General features: G+C 36.9%; 1 protein-coding gene across 1 annotated transcript in view; it reads left to right on the top strand.

Annotated features, from left to right (window-relative positions):
- The window catches only part of FAM227B (family with sequence similarity 227 member B), a 67691-nt gene extending 49670 nt beyond the window's left edge, over window positions 1–18021 (top strand). The window contains exons 6-7 of the mRNA XM_053463759.1: window positions 16787–16887; window positions 17731–18021. Coding sequence (XP_053319734.1) covers window positions 16787–16887; window positions 17731–18021 — 392 coding nt within the window. The remainder of the gene's footprint in view (window positions 1–16786; window positions 16888–17730) is intronic.
- Window positions 18022–19482: the final 1461 nt, after the last annotated feature.

Below are 19482 nucleotides of genomic sequence, written 5' to 3'. Positions count from 1 at the left end.
AGCTTTACTATTCATGTATAATGTTTCCAAAGACTAATGTCCAATTAATTAGGTTCCTTATAATGTCCTATTGAGAAACTACAAAGCTCATATTTTAGGCCATTTGTGAGCAAATGAAAGCTTCTCAGTAACATGGTATTTAATTTTTTTTATGGAAATATGTAAATTATTCACCCAAACCTAAACTTTCTATGCAAAGCCTGTTATCACACAGTGTTCACATATGTTTGCAGTGAGCATTAAGCAAGCATGTTGCAGTGGGAACAAACAGAAGAGCTTGAAGAGGTGTCTACCAACACATCCCTGTGTGCCCTAAAAAAGAACATATTATAAGGAACTTATTTTATTAGAAAGCAAATTTCTCTGCTCTTTACTAGATATTGGCAAAAGTTTTCACTCCACTTTATTACTGAGCAGGCTTGGACTGGCAGTCTTGCTCGCTGGGCAAATGCCCAGATTGCCATTGCCCATCAGCACTTCATGCTGACCCATGTTGCTCCAGAGGCAGATTGGATGCTACAGTGTTCACACAAAAAACGCAACAGGCGGCCAGGCATATCCAGCTAGCGACCACCTAGTCATCCCCAGGCTGTCCCTGTTACTGAGTATCCTTCAGCTCTTGCAGGCAAAGAAAGAACCTCCATTTGCAATCTCTGCTTATTTTCAAGTTGTGCCTTTGCTAAATGTCAAACCACGTGACCATGTTAATTTTTCTTTATAAAAAGTTACCAAACAGAAACTTTTGGAATGATTTTGTTTGTAATGCAATTGTCATTGACAGATTAGATGTTTAATGCAACTGTTGGATATAAATCTGCTTTGTTCCTTTGATAAACCAGGTGGTCAATCCTACCTCTAATATGCCCTATTTTCTAAATTGTTACTTTGCTTGTTAATACTCACTTCTCAAACATTTGCCTTTTGTATTTCTGCAAAAAACACACCAATGGAAGCAATCATCATGTCAATACGTTATATGAATTGCTTGGCTCTTTTTGAACCTTTTCATCATATGAGTAATGGGAAAGAATTATATATTTCAAAACAGAGACAAGAGCTGTTTTAAACATCTCCCTTTGTTCAGCTGGTACAACGTGTAGGGATTTCAGGAGTGAGCTTAGATTTGGTGCTGTCTGGGTGCAGTACTTCTTTAGTGTCCCTCCACACCCCGGTAAGTAACACTTACACACACTTACACATTCACCCTCAACACTCTAATACGCTCATACGCTGACACATAATCATGTTAATACCATATACCATATTTCTACACATACATCTAATACCCACTAATACACAGATACTGTTTGAAATACAGACAATAGATGTCATTTGTTTTATCAGTATATTTAAAGGGGATGTCTATGGAGTAATGGACTCCATACAATTGCCATAAAAAATGTGGTGATGGAGCAGGGAAAGTCAACAAAATATTGCATCTGACAACAATGGCAGCCCCTAGGTCTCCAGATAAAGGAACAAGATTTTTTCTCAATGGTAACCCACATTACTGTATACAGTACAGTGTTTTATGGTCAAGTTGAAAAAATATTTTTTCCATGGGTTACAATGAAACAACAGGCTACTAATACATTTTCTATACTTGAAAGCCATCTACACTCTACAAGAAAAGTGTACAGAATGGACTGTCAGGGGTAAACTTAGGGTTAGTGGCGCCTGGGAGATGGAGAGCCGGAACAGGAGAAAGAGCGTGTGTGGTGTTAGAACAAGTTTGCATGTTAGTATTTATGCATCTTGGGTGCAGCATTTCTTTACCCATCCCCCCCAAGTGCCATTAACCCTAGGTCTGCGCGTGGTCATACAGAAACCAAATTTTTCATTTCTGAAAATATTCTCATTAATATCATTCCGATATGTAAGTAAAAGAAAGAATCATGATAAATATGCTTTATATAGACATAAGAGGCTAGGACTGGGGGCAATCTAAAATTTGAGGGGGAAAAAACGATTACACAACTGTGCCTGCTGTGTATGTATGCTTTGGCCTTTGGCTTTTGGGAATACAATAAACCCATCCTGTCCATTGCTAACCAGTATTAAAGAATGTGTCATTTTGTTAGTCAGTACTGAGTGGTAGTGAGACAGCATTTAGAGTTCCTTACTGTCCTCAAAGGTCCATACACCGCTGACTTTACCTACGTACCAACACATAAGGAATAATTACACTCTGTGCCTACGGCTGTATAGAATTCACATCTACTTGCTTCAATGACTGCCTTTCCCCTCTTTCATTATGTTTTTGACGCAGCAGACATAAATTCAAGCTTTTCCATTTGTGTCTGAGTTTCCCTTTTGTTCCCTGTTTGTGTAGTTTTAAATATCTGCTTTGCGTGACTTAATAAGGCTTATATCACTAGTAACAGAGATCTTTAAAGACTAAGTTACCTCCTTTGAAAGTTTATATTCTATAGTATAATTTAGTCTTCAATGAACTGGTTTGTAGGTGGTGGTAAAAAGGGAGGAGAGGAAGATCCTCTTTGAAGATTATTATCCTGTTGAATGTTGTTCTTCAAAGGTTTTTTTTTTCCAGAGCTTTGAGGAAGTTTGTTGTTAAAGATCTTTGCATTATTGAAATATTTTTTACATTGTTTCTAAAATTAAAAGACATATTCCAACCACTTCAAGAGTTTCACATCTTTTGAGGTATCTGTCTTCAAAGACCTTTCGGCTGGCTATCTTTTTGTTCGTCTGTACATGAACAGGCAAGAAAATCTGTTCCTTTCTTTGCAAGAGTTAGAGGCCTTTAAGTGGGATAATGCCATGCTATATAGTCCCAGAAGACTTTAAAAGGGCATTTTAGGGCTGTGACTTTGAGAATACAATGATGCTTTGATTGTTTCATTTTCCTGTGATTCAGTGTTATGGAAGTTTTACGTTCCCATTACGTGCTGAACATATTTCCATGTAATTCTCAATATAACAAACGCCCACAAAAACGATTTTGTTTAAATGTTTGTTAAAAACCACCCATAGCAGAATGGCTTCCATGTAGGATATGTGAATGTTTTATCAAACCAACAACTGTGTTTTGGCTGACGCATATAAGCTTGCCTACCATGTCAAACTACATCAAGCTGGAGAGGGAAAAGCAGTTCTTCTGAACACACCTAAAATTATTGAACACCCAGCACAACAGGAATATGTGTAATGAGAACAGCCTTTTAGCAGAATCTCCCATTAGCAATTACTTATATTTTGTCCGTGTCCTACATTAAATATATATATGCACATTGACCATTTTGCATTTAGGAACATAGCTTTAGACTTTGCAGGTCCCCAAACACCAGCTGCTCTTTATATTCTTTATTATAAAAGTACAGGAAAAATCTTGACTGTTTAGCCTAATTTTAACCGTTTCAGGACCTTTTTTTTCTTCCATGTTTGCGCTAAATGACCAGAGTATTTTTTGTGTTTTTGCTATTATTCAACTGTGATTGCCCACTAACTCATTTAGTGCACCCCCACAAGTTTTGCAACAATAGTTGTATATATAAACCACCATTTAGTATAATTGTTTAAAAAAAAATGTGGGGAAAATTAGGGAAAAAAGGCCAATTTTTCACCTATAAAAATTATACATAACCAGTGCAAATGGGGAAAAAATGCCCTCCAAAAAGGTATTTTGGTATTTGTCCTGTTTTTAAGAACAGGAATTTTTTTTTAAATGTATGTTGGGAGTTGTGCCCCAATAGCGGCCAGAAAAAGAAAAACTGCTAAACGAAAGTATATATTTTTTGAAAGTTGTCATCCCAAAGTATTTTACCAGGGGCATTTTAACACTTTTGAGTGTTTTTTTTTTTAACAAAACCATTCTGTACAAACACGGTATTTCATTACATGTCTTTCCCTGGATACGTGAAATTACTGCAACAACTTGTGATTTGTATTCACAAACATACGCCGAGTACAGGAATACCAAACATGCATTGGTAGGACATATTTTTTGGCACACGCCATTACAGTTTTCAAACACGGAACTTTGAAACACCAGTTATGTCCATGTTGAATCTGAGACACAGTAAACGTCCCACATTTTATTTGAACCCCCATAAAACTATATATTTTCAAAAACTAGACAGCTCAGAGAATCTGGTTAGGGGCGTATTGGCCTGTCCCATGCAGCTGATTGCATGCACACACACTTTTCAAAGTTGGTGGAACCAAAAAGAAAGCATTTTCCACATTTCATTTCCACCATGTTTATTTTTGTGAGTGGATGCGTGGAAGAACAAAAAAAATTATTGATTTAGATTCAGTAACACCCCTTGAGTACAGCAATACCCCACATGCATCGATAAGTAATGCTTCTCAGACATTGTGGAGTCACAACTGGAACATGTGCATTTCAGGTTTCAAGCTTTCATTTTTGACAGATCACTTTACTTGGCCTATGTCTCATTTGAGACACAGTAGAGGTCCCAAATATCAACTTAACCCCCATGGAACTATATATTCCTTCAAAGCACACCCCTTGAAGATTTCACGTGCCATGCACATTTTGAGATAGATGCTTCACATCAGGTTACCTGAAATAAAGTAAGAAAAACCCCCCAAAAAATGCAAAATTTCTCCTGAGCACATAGATACCACATATGTATGGTGTGTCAGCATTACATGGTCACAAGAGACCACCAAAGAGGTTTCAACTGTTTTATAGTTGAACCAGGAAGGTGCACCTCATGCTTTTGGGGGTAAAACTACCCCTAAACACCAAAACAAAAACCCCTATAAACTATATATTCCTAGAAGGCACATCACCTAAGGATTTTAAATGCACTCCACTTACCTTTTCATGTGGCCCACCTCAAACAAAAATCTAATGTGAAAAACAGATTTTGTGTTTAGTTTTTTTCTTCTTTACTTTTTCACGTCAGGCACATTTTGTGACAGATGCTGCACGCTGGGAACAAGAAATACAAGAAACACAAAATAATAATCTTCCTCTTCTCCTGAGCACTTAGGTAAAGAGGTTTCAGCTCAGCTAGTCACACCTTATGCTTTTGGGGTTAAAACTACTCCTAAACAACATAACAGAATAACCTTTCTATGTGGGCTGACATGACCACAAATCTAGCCAGAAGACTGGAGATTGAGGTTTCTTTCTTCTACCTTTTCACATTTCTTGCACATATCAGGATTTCCTTTGTCTTGCACACATGGCACACATTGATGAAGTTCCTTCCCTGGGGTTTGGGACAGTTTTGAATTGTTTTTGGTGAGGTTTTTTTTGTATGAATTAATAAAGAAATAAAAGTTTCTTACACGAATATCGTGAAGAATATTGTGATCACTGTTTTGTTCCACTGAATAAAATTGAACTTTTTCCATCTAAAAATGTTTGCAGAAGCAAATGTTTTGATTCCATTATGTCTAGTGTATTTACTTTATTAGGGCCTTTTAACACTTGTGCTTTCTGGCATAATGTGATAAAAAGAATGTTTTATAGTTATTTGTATGGCAAATAGTGTTAGTTGGGTATGTAAAAGGGGTGCGTGTGGGTACAAGAGCTCGACCGCGAGGTAAACCCAGTCCGGCCCTGGTGAATATATCTTAAGGGGACATGTGACAGTGGAGCATCACCTTAAGAGACAGAAAGGAGATATGACTGAAACCATATGAAAATAAAACCAGAAATAACATAGCTCCTCCGTTTCTTTTCTGGCTTCTACATCCAAAACAAATTTGTCGACCTCTGGTCTAGAGTAGGGATTTCGCTTATTACTTTGAGGGATCCTGTGCTGTTTGTGCAATTGAGGATACAAATAACACACTGAATAAATTATGCCACAAACTGTCGGTATATCTGTTTCCTGGAGCGTTTTACCTCTCCAGCTTATATCACTTCTGTTTTATTTACATTGATTTTAGTATATTATAATATATTACTATTTTTTCTGGTACACAAGCTTCAAAAACCACCTTTCTTGAACTTACTCTAATGTACATTGTAACTAAAAAATATTCATATTGGGCACCATTTAAAAATCTCACAGAAAGGAAGAAGTGAAAAGTGTTTGATATTCCGTTACTATGGTAAAACTAATCAATGTTTTAGGATTTTTTTTTAAATACATTTCAACTATACTGTTTTGGACCTCCACTGTGCTTAGGACTCTATCATTCCTACAGTTGTTAACACTTGTTAACACAGCGTTACTTACAGTTGTTAACACTTTGTATATTTCTAAAGCTTTTAGTTTGTGACTTTTGGAGCATTCCAAGGAGGTTACAGTAGAATATGAATACCTGACGTGCAATCTATGCACCAATATTGTGCACTGAATTTGACAAAATATTCCAATGTTATGAAACATGCCAACAACATACATATTATGAGAACTTTTTAAATATTTCATATAAACCTGGTTTTGTCTCTGCCCTTGCACATTTTGGGCTACTTACATGAAAGGAATAACGCTGGCAAGGAGTAATGATGGAGAATGTTCCATGCTGGTGCTGAATCATGACACTTTCTCTCCATATCTTGATCGCCATGTGAAATGTTCTTTTTATGCCTTATTTTGTTGCAGATTGTACTGTACATGCAAAGATAGAATTAGCATTACTTCATGTGAGTAAAAAATTGTATTAAAAGATTAGAGGTAGCAGGGATTTAATTTACGTTAGATGGGTAGATTCGAAAAGAAAATGTTGTGTTTATTTAACTGCAGACAGTTTATGGGAAATCCAAAAACATTGTAATTGAATATATAGTCCCTGTATATATTTAAACATGACATTTAAACTTGTTTATACAAGCCATCTTGTTTTAATTAATAAGCTGACTGTTTAACATTTCCTCATGATAACATATAGGAAAATTGTAGTCAACAACTTTGAAAGTAATTCAGATATGTGGGTATATTTATTTAGCAAATGGTCATATAGTTTTTCCTGGAAATATTCTAGATTGAGTTTGAATAACCGTGTTTATGTTAATAGATTAGAAAACAAATGCATTGATCCATTATCATAAAAGCATACTGGGTCCTGAAGTGTACCACCAAAATGATGTTTCTAAGAATAAAGCAGGGGTTTTCTATGGATAGTTTTTCTATAGATCTGGTTGCCCTTCTCAGATGATACAGCACTGAAAAGGTGACTACAATAAACATAATACATCTAAGGAATTATTGGTAAGATCGGGTGGTTTTAAGCGTTGTTCTTCTACAATATATATTTCAAAGTATTGTCCACAAAAGGAAGGAACAGACATTTATTTTCTAGTAGTGATTAATGATCATTGTATTTCTATCTTATTCGAGAGACACCAGATCTGGGTGATATAGGTTAAACACTGTGGCACAAAGAAATTACAATATGGTTGAAGGTGAAGCTCCTCTAACAGTGAAAATACATATATATATATATATATACTCTGTATGTTTTTGTGTTTGCAGCATCTGGATTGGATGTTGAGTGATCATAATCCGTTGTCTGCTGCACCAGTGTCAACTTTTAAAGGAAAGGGTAGTAAAGACTAAAAAAATAACTATAGATTGGCCTCAAATGTTGTTTTAATTTTTTCTTTAACAACCTATTGCATGCGCTGTGTTCTTTGACTATGTTGTGATAAACAGTGTAGTGGAAACATGATAAATTAACTATTAAGTAGCTACGATTTCTATTCATTATAATGTAGACATGATGATATTAAAGAAGAAAAGATTTTTACTTGAAGAAGTATACTTTTTATTTAAAGGTCTTTTACTCTTTGCAATACATCTGTTGTCTGATTCTCTTAAGTGCCATCCAAAAGGACATGTTGTGGCCAGTTAACCTAGACAAATTTAACTTTGATAACCAAGAGAACTTAACTAATTAAAAAAATAGAGTAATCTTGCCAGGAAAAAAAGTTGTAATAAAAATGAATATACATAGATATAAATTATGAATAGTAGAGAATTGGTATTCTGGGACACTTTAGTTCTCCCTACTTGATGTTAGTTCAACCCCGCTAGTATGCTCCCTTGCCATTTTTTAAATTCTTTTCTTTATGTCATTCTTGATTGACCTATGAGGTGGAACATGCCTCACTCTCAACGTTGTCCCTGTCTGTGCAAACTGTAACAGCTAATTGAACCTATTTAGATGGCACTTATCTGTGTTTACAGTATCACAACAATAGGCTCCTGACCACACGCACAACCTTACTGCGTGTAAGTAATCTCATGCTATAGTTGTGCCCTCCCCCTTTAGCCTTGAGTGTGCTACCCGTGGAATCCATCTTTAAGCATTGGTTTCCAAGTTATCTGAATGTTTCAATGAAAGCAATTACATCATTGTTCAACATTTCTTTAGTCTTTTTCACTATGTTAGAAGAACTGACTAACAAGAAGACCAAGGAAAAACAATATTCATATTTGAGGCTTGACAGAGTTAGCTGATGAGCTTGGCTTCACTTTATAGGAGAAGTTCTAGTCCCTTTTCCCAGACACTGCCACTGCTTTATTGATCTTCGATTTAGCGCATAGGGTTTTGCACAATCCCCTGTCCAATTCAGTATACCTAGGGATGTCATTGTATATCCCAGTTAGTACAACACCATAGACAAATTGGTGATGATTCAAAGCAGAGAAAAGACTCTGGCCTTTGAAGACTCTAAGCTGAATGGGTTTTTTTCAGGACTCAGCCCTGTCTTTCCACCAGTTGCCCACTTTCACCCCTCTTGTGTGCCTGAGCTTTTGAGCCTCCACTCTGTACCATATGCTTGTACCCAGCAATGTTCTCAATGTTGTAGATGTGAGTCTATAAGGCTGCAGCCTATGCAAGTGACCTTATGGTCTTTCTCTGTCTGAACAGATGTCTCGTTCATCTTTAGTAAGGCTAGAACTTTTTTTTAGACAAAACTGGCCATTGATGTCTATGAGACTGACAAGAAACCCTTAACCTTAACTTTAAATTTTCTACTAGGTTATGGTAGATCTACTTTATTATAGTGATAACTACTCCCTATTCCCTTTGATATGTAATACGTTATAAGCTTAAAATGGTATCCTTCATTGTTGCTATGGAGCTCAGTTGACTCAAATACAGTGGGACCTGGATGTCACCCACTTACCTGCCGATGCTACGGACGTAGCAGTTCCTCCGAGACTCCACCACCTTTGGATAAAAGGCTCTGCTTCGTACTGAGCCACAACTAAGATGGCCAACCGGCATCATTCACGATCAACTGCGCACGCCGCATCCAAATTGGCCAATCAAGAAAACAAACGACAGATGCGAATACTCGAACCACAATTAAGATGGCTGACTGGTACAATTTGTGGCGGACTGTACATGCCTCAACTTAAAGGAATATTCTTTTATTTCAGCCCACCCCTGTAATTACCTGAAGGCGGGGTTTTTGGACTTGCTAGCTGTCTTCCAGTTGGCGGCCAAAGAGTTTCTTTCTCAGTACTCTGGGCTCTGTTATCCTACCTGTTTGATTCAGTATTTCTGACCTTGGCTCGTCTCTGACTATGCCACCTATTTAGTTGTTTGCCTTGCCGCTGTTGCCTGTATCTGGTTCGTCTCCTTGGTGCTGCACTGTGGATCCACACTGCTGGTCCGGCCCATTCTGCAGTCGGTTACACTGGAGCTGGGTAGATTTAGAGCTTAGAACATGATTAACTTGATTTTGTTCTGGGTCAAATTAAGTATTTCTGCAAACTTTAATCTCTTTGCTCACTCTACTGCTTTAGAATATACTTTTCCTCTAGCTTTGCTCTCATTTTCTTATCTGACCTACCTTGTCATAGTCCGGTAGAGAGATATCTTTCAGGGTGGTTAAATGTGGCCACTTCCATATCCATTTCCATTGCTGCATTTCAGGCCTAGAGATACATGCAACTAAGGAGTTTTGCACAATGCTAGAATGCTAAATAATATGTCCTATGACATCATCTCACCATTTTTTCGTGTACTTGCACCATGAGCTTCAGATATCAAATTAATATATATTTAATTTCTCACTTATATCTATCTTGACCTACTGGGGCAATGCATGGGAGGCTACATTGCACAGACTTATAAAACCATTGTTTAAATGTTATACTATCCCTCTCGGTTGTTCCATATGGACCATAAAGCTGCAGATCTTTTGGTGGACCTCCCTAGCCCTAGAGCCTCTCTGGGATCAGGTCAAGGAATTATGTATAGAGGTACATAGAGTTCATAAGTTTCTTTGGGTTCTTTTTCTACTTTCCAAGCCACTACCCGATTTAGCCACATTACAAGGAGAGGTAGTGCAGAATTTGGGTCAATAAAAATTTATTGTTTGATGGTGGATTCAGCCCATCTAGTCTGCCCATTTTTCCAGATATAAGACTCGGGTCTTAAGCACTCATTGATCTTGTCTTTTAGATTCAGGATAGCTTTATGCCAATCCCATGAGTGTTTAAATTCCCTCAATGTATTAACATCTACTACTTCTGATAGGAGGGTAGTCCATTTATCTACCACCCTCTCAGTAAAGTAAGTAAACTTACATTACATATAACCCTCTAAACCTAATTTTGGACTATGACCTCCCGTTCTAACATATCTTCTCCTTTGAAATAAACTTCCCTCCTGTACTTTAAGTATTTAAATGTTTCTATCATATCTCTTGTTTCCTCGAATATATAGATATTGAGTTCCCTTAGTCTTTCCTGATAATTTTTATCCTGCAAACCATTCATCATTTTGGTAGCCCTCCTCTAAACTATTTCCAGAATGTCAGTGTGCTTCTGGAGATGGGGTCTCCATAACTGTACACAGTACTCTAGGTGAGGTCTGACCAGAGATCTGTAAAGCGGCAGAACAAATCCCTCTTCCTGCTACTAATGCCTCTAAGCTATGCAACCTAACACCCTGCTTGCTTTTAGTGACACTTTATTTCATCGCCTGCTTACCTTTAAGTCCTCAGAAACAATTATTTCCAAGTGGATGCAATGGCTTGCAAGCATGGTTTTCATTTAGCAGCATGCAGATTCGTGACATAAGCTGATTGCAGTCAGGTTTATTTGCAAGTTGAGTTATTTTTAATGCACATAGTTATCTCAGCACCTCTACTTTGCCATGTACAAAGATGGGTAGAGTGTGTTCATTATGGATGATGGTTACTGTGCTTATCACTATAATGATTCCCCATTTTAACCTATATTGTCTGTTGCATTTCCTTTTAATTGTATGCTCATTTGATTCTGTAAGGCAAATTGTTATGTTATATACTATTTGTTATGTCCTGTCTAACCATTGATGGTGCTATATAAAACAATAATAATAATAATTTCCTACCATCATGTACCTATATGATCATGTTGCATCCCCACATAGTCTCTAGATCGTAAAAGCAGAATGTATGTAATGCTTGAATCCAGTGGCGTCACAACCTTACAGGGGGTGACACCACACCAGGCAGGGAACTTCCTCCACGACGCGGGAGCGGGGTCATGACACGCCCTGCTCCCCGCCCATTTTTTTCCATTCAAATGGGGGTGTTTCCCACCGACGTCGGCGGGACCACACCGGGTGACACCAACCATAGTGACGCCACTGCTTGAATCCCAGCCTTTTTGCACATTTTATAAGGTATTCATATATACTCATACATTATTTGAGGTAATATATCCTGTTGTTAATCTAGTCTTGGCATAGGCACTAAGAGGGAAATTCTAAAACAGTTTGTCACGTTGAGGTCATAGTCGAAGAAGCCTTGGCTGTTGTCAGTAAAATCGTAGTATTTGAGAATGTTGATCCATTTGATTATCTTTGTTGCGTAGAATTGTATAAATAGTGTTTGTCAATGGAATGACAGGATATCTGCCTTACCACATACTATCAACCATTATTGAGCCAAAATTGGTCAATATGCAATTTTTAGTTTTCTGTACACTATCAATGCTCAGGGACAGTTCAAAAGCTCGGGAACATCTAAACGGCTACCTAATATGCTTGTGTTATAGCACACACTGGCTTGGACCTTGAGTTTTAGCTCATAATGTAACATGTCAATAATAGGATTGATAAGATACAATGTTTTGGGGCAGCATAGCATTTCATGCCCTTCAATGGTTAAATGGATGACTTATAGTTGGAAGTGGTTTTTTAAACTTGTAAAATACTTGTCTATTACTTTCAAGTGTAGCGGGATGACAGTTGCTACACGAATATTTTTTTCTTTAGTCATCAGCAATGTGCGTACTTTCTTAGTCATCAAAACTTTGGTTTACACTTAAAAAATTAATGGACCATAACACATTGTCAAACAATTTCCTAAAAAAATCTGCAACTGAGAGATTAGATTGTACCACACACCAAACAATGTTATTTATGAGACCCGTTTGCTAGTGAACTAGTGACCCATGAGCAGGAGCTATGCTTGCAGCTCTGTCCTTCTTCTTGTCTCACACTTTGTGTGAAGCAGAAAGACAAGCAAACGGGTGTTAAATAGTTATCAGTCACCACAATAAAAATGTAACCCCCTTGTAGTTTTTTGTGAGCAGTCGAGTCAGCACAATTGTTGTATGGACTTGTGTCATAGTTTTTCTTAATATTTTTTTTTCTTTATTCTGGGATTTTGAGGGGCTTTTGTGTTTGTGTGGCGGGTGGGGGATTGGAGGGAGTTATAATGTTAAATAGTTTAAGCATCCAGTTCGCACCTTGAAAAATATAATGTGTGCCATCTCATACTTACCATATAGTAGCTTAACCAGACTACAATCATATGTAAGTTGTTTTCCAAATAAAAGCAAATAAATTTACCTTACGGTGTTTTTCTTCACCTGCTGAAGTCTGATAAAAACAAACATGGATGAAACTGCTAAAAGGTGAGTTTTTAGACGGTAGAGCTAGATGGATATGTGGAGAGAGCTCTTTTTTTGCAACTGCAAAAGCTCTTACAGTTCAAAAGGCAGTTATCCTGTGAAATAAGTAGAGCTTATTTTATACCAAATTTTATATTTTACTCCAAAGACTGCTGTAACAGGACAAGGTCCTGTTATTTTGGTCATATCCCTGTTATTATGTTTTTTTCTGTTTTGTTCAGGATATTCATGTGTTTTAATGTATAAATGATTGTGTATTCATTTAGTTGGTAATATTTGGAATGTTAGATTCCTGTTTTGAGAATATTGTAATATATTGTATTTTCAATTTCACCCTCTTTTTTTCCATTTCTATGTGTATTATGACTGAGTCACTGTCTGTGTTTCAGTGTTACTTCTCTAGTCCCTTGTAATGTTTTTTGTTTTTGTATCAGAGATTCCTCTCTTGTAGTTCAGCCATCAGTGGAGGGGGGTCAAAGGTCTGTTGAGCTGCAAAGAGGAGAGGTAAATTTTGGTGCCTCTCACGTTGGAAATTTGTCCAATCAAGAAACTGACCACACGGCATTCTCTCAATATACAGTGTACGCAATGTAAAATAATATTTCTTTAACCAGTGTAGGTTATTTGAAAAGGATTACATCCTCCTCACAAATGGTGCTTGGCCAAAGGGGAGACAGAGAAGTCCTAAACTCACGTGCTTCAAAGAGACACACGTCTCTGGGTCTAATAAACCCAAGTTGCTCTCTAAACAGTTTTCTGAACAACGTTATGTCACATGTTTGAAACAAAAATCGGTCACCACTTTAATCCACAAAGACGCAGCATTTAAACTCCAACATAAGTGATTTACAAGGTAGATATTTGATAATGTGGTGTCAGATACATCACACAACAGCAAACACATGCGGTCTCGTGTCTAACCAAATACATTTCAGGGCAGGCTTATTTTATATGGACACTTAAACCTTGTTTTTAATCCTACAGTAGTCATTAAATCTAATCAAGGTTTAAGTTTTCACATAAAATCATCTTTAATACATTTGCAGACACAAATGCCTTAAGGGCCAAGATTTTAAATGGCAACATCATCTGTATGATGCATGGCAAGTACAATTTTTTATCCATGTGTGACTATGTACACCAACAGATTACAACTACTGCAAGGATGTGAAGTGTAGGATTTTAGCCATCCCTGTTTCCCATATCAAATGGCACAAGACTGCGATGCTTTATGTACTAGTGCTTTAACCGCTGTTCAAGATCCCCCCTTCACATTGTTAAATGCCTTTAAGTATTTAAATGTTTGTATCACATCTCTTCTTTCTCTTCTTTCTTCCAAGCTTCTACATATTAAGATCCCTTAGTTTCCTGATATTTTCTTATCTCCGATGCATCAATATCCTTCTGGAGATGAAGTCTCCAGAACTGTACACAATACCGTAGGTGAGGTCTGACCAAAGCTTTCTAAAGTGGCAGAACCACCTCCCTCGTTTTACTACTAATGCCTCTAGCTATACAACTCAGCATCCTGCTTGCTTTTTGTGATGCTTTATTGCATTGCTAGCTTACCTTTAAGTCATCAGAAATAGTTATTCCCAAACCCCTCTATTCTGCTGTGACAATTCTCAAACCACAACACTCCTGCAAACACTCTTGTGAATAATCCCTTATAAGGGAACAATCAAGAATTACAGGTTTTATGATTCCAATTAGGGAACAACGGATCCTTGGGTTGTTTGCGGATGATGTTTTGGCAGTACTACTGCTTTCCAACCCAAAGTCATCTTGCGGATTAGCCAAATGAGATGTTGTGTTTGGAAGCTACTTGGGATCTTTGGTGTTTTACAGATGCAACGTATCTTTGATCATGAAAGGTTTCACCGGATAGAAAATGTGTACATGTCTATGTGTGTATATTCATGATGCATTTATGATTCGCTATAATGCAGGAAGACTTGTTCCTAGGCCAACATTTATTTATTTACAATAAAATTAAAGGGCCTTGATGAGATCCTAAAGTGTGACATACTACTGAACAACAACTTGGTACTGAAAAGAGGAAAATCAATCATGTTTTGACCCCTTTTCAATATGTCCTTTGACAACGCAACTTGTTATTGATCTATAAACCATGCATTCTAAAAATAAACTGTGCACAATATGGCAGGGTGTACCAGAATTGTTTAGCAAGGACAATGCTCTACAAGGATGTTTAGAAAGCTTCCATTTGCAAAGATGTACATGTAATCATTGCATTCTTCTTGGTGTGATGCCACTCAAACTATAAAGTGCAAATGTAATGTAACAAAATATTTGTATTTATTTTAGTCTTTTATTTATGCATACATCCAATGAGCAAACAAATTCACAAATATAATCAAACAAGCAAATTAGAGTCTGTTCCTTTTCTTGAAAGAGAGGTCTACAAAAAGGAAGAGAAATACCACTTCCTATATTAACTAATTAATGACCCATAAAACATATCTAACCGCAACACAACAATCAGTGTAGAGTACAAATCAATTGTTGACGTCTTGACAAGGAAGAGTATACTTGCCTTTATAAAAAGAAAATAATAAAGTAGACACAACCTAAGAGAGCGTTTGTATCGAGGGTTTCCGGATCGCGTAATAAGAGGACATTTTATGATAAGCCATGTAATACCCTTGTTCCATCGCACAGATGTATTGAATTTGACTTTTGACTAAAGACCAAGACATTTCTTCCTCACACTTCCGATTTCTCACAGTATAAGAAAATCTTGAATCACACTGCCTCCCTCACGTTTGAAGATATAAAACCCCTTTGGTTTTACTAAGCACTATTAAAATTATTAGGGTGCATGTGTTAGCCATGGGTACATACTGTTAGTACGATACATTGGGAGTTGTTAAAAGTTCCTTGAGCTGGCTATGGGCTGAAACATCATGTTTTGTATGAACCTAGTAACACTTAGAACTTGTGAGAGTATGCAAACAGCTAAGATCTTTAATGCTGTTTGTCCGTTGTGTTGCTAAATCTGCAATGCGTGGTATATTTCCTAATGGGGAATCTGTGTGTAAAACTCCTGGAAGAAGTTAAAAGGATACTCTGTTAAGACTGGTTCGACAAGACGTACTCTGGAGAAAAAAAATGTGACGCTCGGTGAAAGCAGCATCTTTTTACTTTCACTTTGTTGTTGGGTTAATTTAGATCCTGCCATTTGATTACAGTCTTGTATTCCTTTGTTATCCAGTTATAATCAGTCAAGTTGCATCCTTGTTCACCGTTGGCAATTGCAGTGTTAACTGGTTAGCCTTTCTTATGGGTTTCTGTAATTTTTTTTTCTTCTTCTGGATTTCCTGTGCAGTGAGTGAAATGGTAAGTTTTCTTCCCCTCCATTCCAAAATCATTATTTTTGTTAATTTTCTGGTGATAAGTGTTCTCTGCATCTGTCTTTACTTTTGGGTCCATGGTTCAATTCATAACTTAGAAATCAAAATGTAGGCACCATTTCTTTCAAAGTTTGAATATTAAAGGCACTTCTTGTTTTAAATAATTGTAATTTTGTATGTCCTTTTTTCCTCACTTCTAAAATTACAGTTTTTCTTCTAGGTAGGTTGTGTATTGTTGTCAAATGTTAAATAATCTACAGTAACATTTCTGAATGGAGGCAATTGCACCCCTTATCAGCCTTACCCTGCCTGACACATTATTTATCTCCTGTTAATAGCAGCAATCATAGCCATCATAGCCAGTGGTGTGGGTGATGTGCCAATAGCCACCTGCTTTATGCCAAAAAGGGCCCATGCACATGGCCTCTGGAAGCCCTAATTGCCCCCTGCTTCTAACACAGCCAATATAGTAGATTGTATTGTTTTATTGTATGAGATATAGAAACATTATATAAACCAGTGCTCTGTCAAGTTGAATTAACAGTTTAAATCTCCACCTTCTTTGGAAGAACTTGAAACATCTACTCTTTATTTCCACAGATGAAAGAAAGAAGTTGGACTTTAACTTAGATGACTTAATTCAAGAGGCCAGAGGGGCAACAATTCCCAGGGAGGTAGAAGAAAATGGGCCCGTAACAGAGGTGTGCAGATACATATCAATTTTTATAACTTGAAGGATTTAAGAATTTAATTTAATGAAACTATGTAGCTCAGCAAATCAAAAAAGGAGTGGTATTTTCCTTAACCACATTGGATAACTGTCCCAGATATGAAGCAGTCATGTTTCCTTTGGGTTTCAAACTGTTCCTGCGTGTCATGCATTGTGCTATGCAGTCACTTTATTGCTCCACATGAAAATATAAAACGTGAAATCAATCAAATCTTAGTAAATTGGGGAAACAATTCTTTCTACGGTGTAACAGCCCCTTTTTAGTTTCTTCTGTGAGCATACCGAATAGATTATATTTATGCAAGTAGTAGGGTGTAGGTATCAATTGCAAGGCAGATTTAACTAAAGTTGTGGTTTATTCATTAAAAGGGAAAGCTGACTATATTTTGGGTCCTGCATAAAACATATTTAAATCAGTTAGCTATCTATAAAGAGACTGAACTATGCCTAATACAGGTCAGCCACAATTCTTCTGCATGCATCCCATTAGGTGAATAAACCCATCTAGTACATCCATGTTCCTCAGGCATTACAGCCCACACACAGATTAACATTCAATTTTAGACATTATTCTTACTTCTGTAACAAGAAATACTTTCAATCACAGTGCTCTTTTTCAATTACATGGCTACACGCTAGAATTAATATTGTACAGAGTAATTTGACATAACCGAAAAGCAGAGAAGGTGGCATGGCATCTCCCCAGCAGTATACAGAGCTATTGAACAGATTGGTGGTTTATATGGAAGGTTTAACCATTGTTAAAATTCATACAAATGTAATGTTTCTGATTTTCCTTAAATTTCTGTTTCAGTCTCACTGCATTGGTCCTGGGCCAGAATTCTGTGACGTGCTTTTCGATCTTGGGGGTCATAGTCCACTTGTATCAAACTATCTCAAGATGCATAAATTAACAACTTACGTACCAGGAGGCAAAAGACATAAACTGAAGCACACAGAGATTCGAAAATTACCATATCCTTTAATATTTTATTGCACACAGCCATTTACACAAATATCAGTTAAAACATTTAGTATTGCTATTTCCATGAGTATTGAAGAGGACTGTATTGCTTACAAGGGATACTCTATTATTGCTATCTAATATAGAAATGTGGGACTTCTAAATATCTTAAAAACATCAACACTGATTGAAAACAAAGGTAATACTTAATTTTTGCCTTCCAAGGCACGCCAAAGATGTATGCAAGGTGTTGCCTATATAGAGGATTCTTCTATAATGAACAAGATTGGGAGGAAAAACAGCTGTAGTTAAATTCTAACCCCAAAGTAATACTGTTTTCTTAGCTTTTTAAATATGTAGTATATTTCTGGAGTAGTTTTATGTTATGTGATTGTTGTTAAAGTTTCAGGACCAGCATTTGAATTTAGAAAAACAGTCTAAAGCGATGTTCATACCCTTTAACCATTGCTGCTATGGTGCTGTTGCTTTGTCTAAAGTTTTTAAAGTTTTCTATTAGCTGTGAAACCTTAACCATTATTAGCTCTTCTTTTCTATATTCAGAATAGCCTTATGTCTATACCATGCATGCTTAAATTCAGTTGCTGATTATCGTCTTTCATGCTAAAGTATATTAAATGTCCTTCCAAAAGCAAAGTTATTAAATGTGATTCAAATTTAGTAATTGGATTACTGACATTTGAAAGGGAAAGAGAGAAGAGTTGTAGGAAAATGCATTGAGCAAAAGAGTCCTGTAGCAAAAGTTCTAAAGGTTTGTGGCACACAGAGGAAAGATCTGGATCTCAGTATTATAACTCATTCCCCGTTACATGTTTTTCGGATATATGAGAATTCAGCCATCTTTTAAACAAAAAAAAAACCCCAGCTTCACTGAATCACAATCACTGAACCAGAGCAATAATCGTTTGGAATGTAGCTGTTTCATTACCTAAGTCAATGCATGCAGCTCCCACCTCACCTTAATTTTATTTAAGACCACTTTATGTGATGCTTTACCATGCTGATTGCACAGCACTGCAGAATATGATGGCATTGTTTAAGTCAATAAATAATAATGTTGAAAATAACATGTTTACGTTTGCCCTAACAATCATTTTCAAAAACATCCTTTATACCAAGTGTTAAGATATCTTTAAACTTAGGCTTTAATGCTGTTTTTGTATTTCTTGTGAGACTTTTCTATCACTTTAATGATTCATATGGGAATCATTTTGGAGGGCAACTCTGATGCAGAGTAATACGTAATCTGAAACGTTCCTGCTGGCTGTCAGAAGCCTTTCGTCTGTCCAGTACCCATCTTCCCAGGCTGACTCAAATGTTGGATCGCATTGCTGTGACAGCAGTAATAACGCAAATAAATCATGCTCAATGATGTCCTCTTCTCACCCTTTGATGGCAGGATGCTACCAGGAAACTCTAGTGGAAGGAAAATGACCTTTTAGCAATGGGACAGGGAGAGAGGAGATCCCACAAAAGGTTTTGACTGAGGAACATCAACTGAACTGGGCATACATTCACTTTGCTAACACTAATAGATGTGTGGTTCTTTATGTGCTGCAAGTTACTCTGGCGGAACAAAACAGT

The sequence above is a fragment of the Spea bombifrons genome, chromosome 4, assembly GCF_027358695.1.
Source record: "Spea bombifrons isolate aSpeBom1 chromosome 4, aSpeBom1.2.pri, whole genome shotgun sequence".
Lineage (NCBI taxonomy): Eukaryota > Metazoa > Chordata > Amphibia > Anura > Pelobatidae > Spea > Spea bombifrons.
This window is presented reverse-complemented; position numbering and strand designations above follow the sequence as displayed.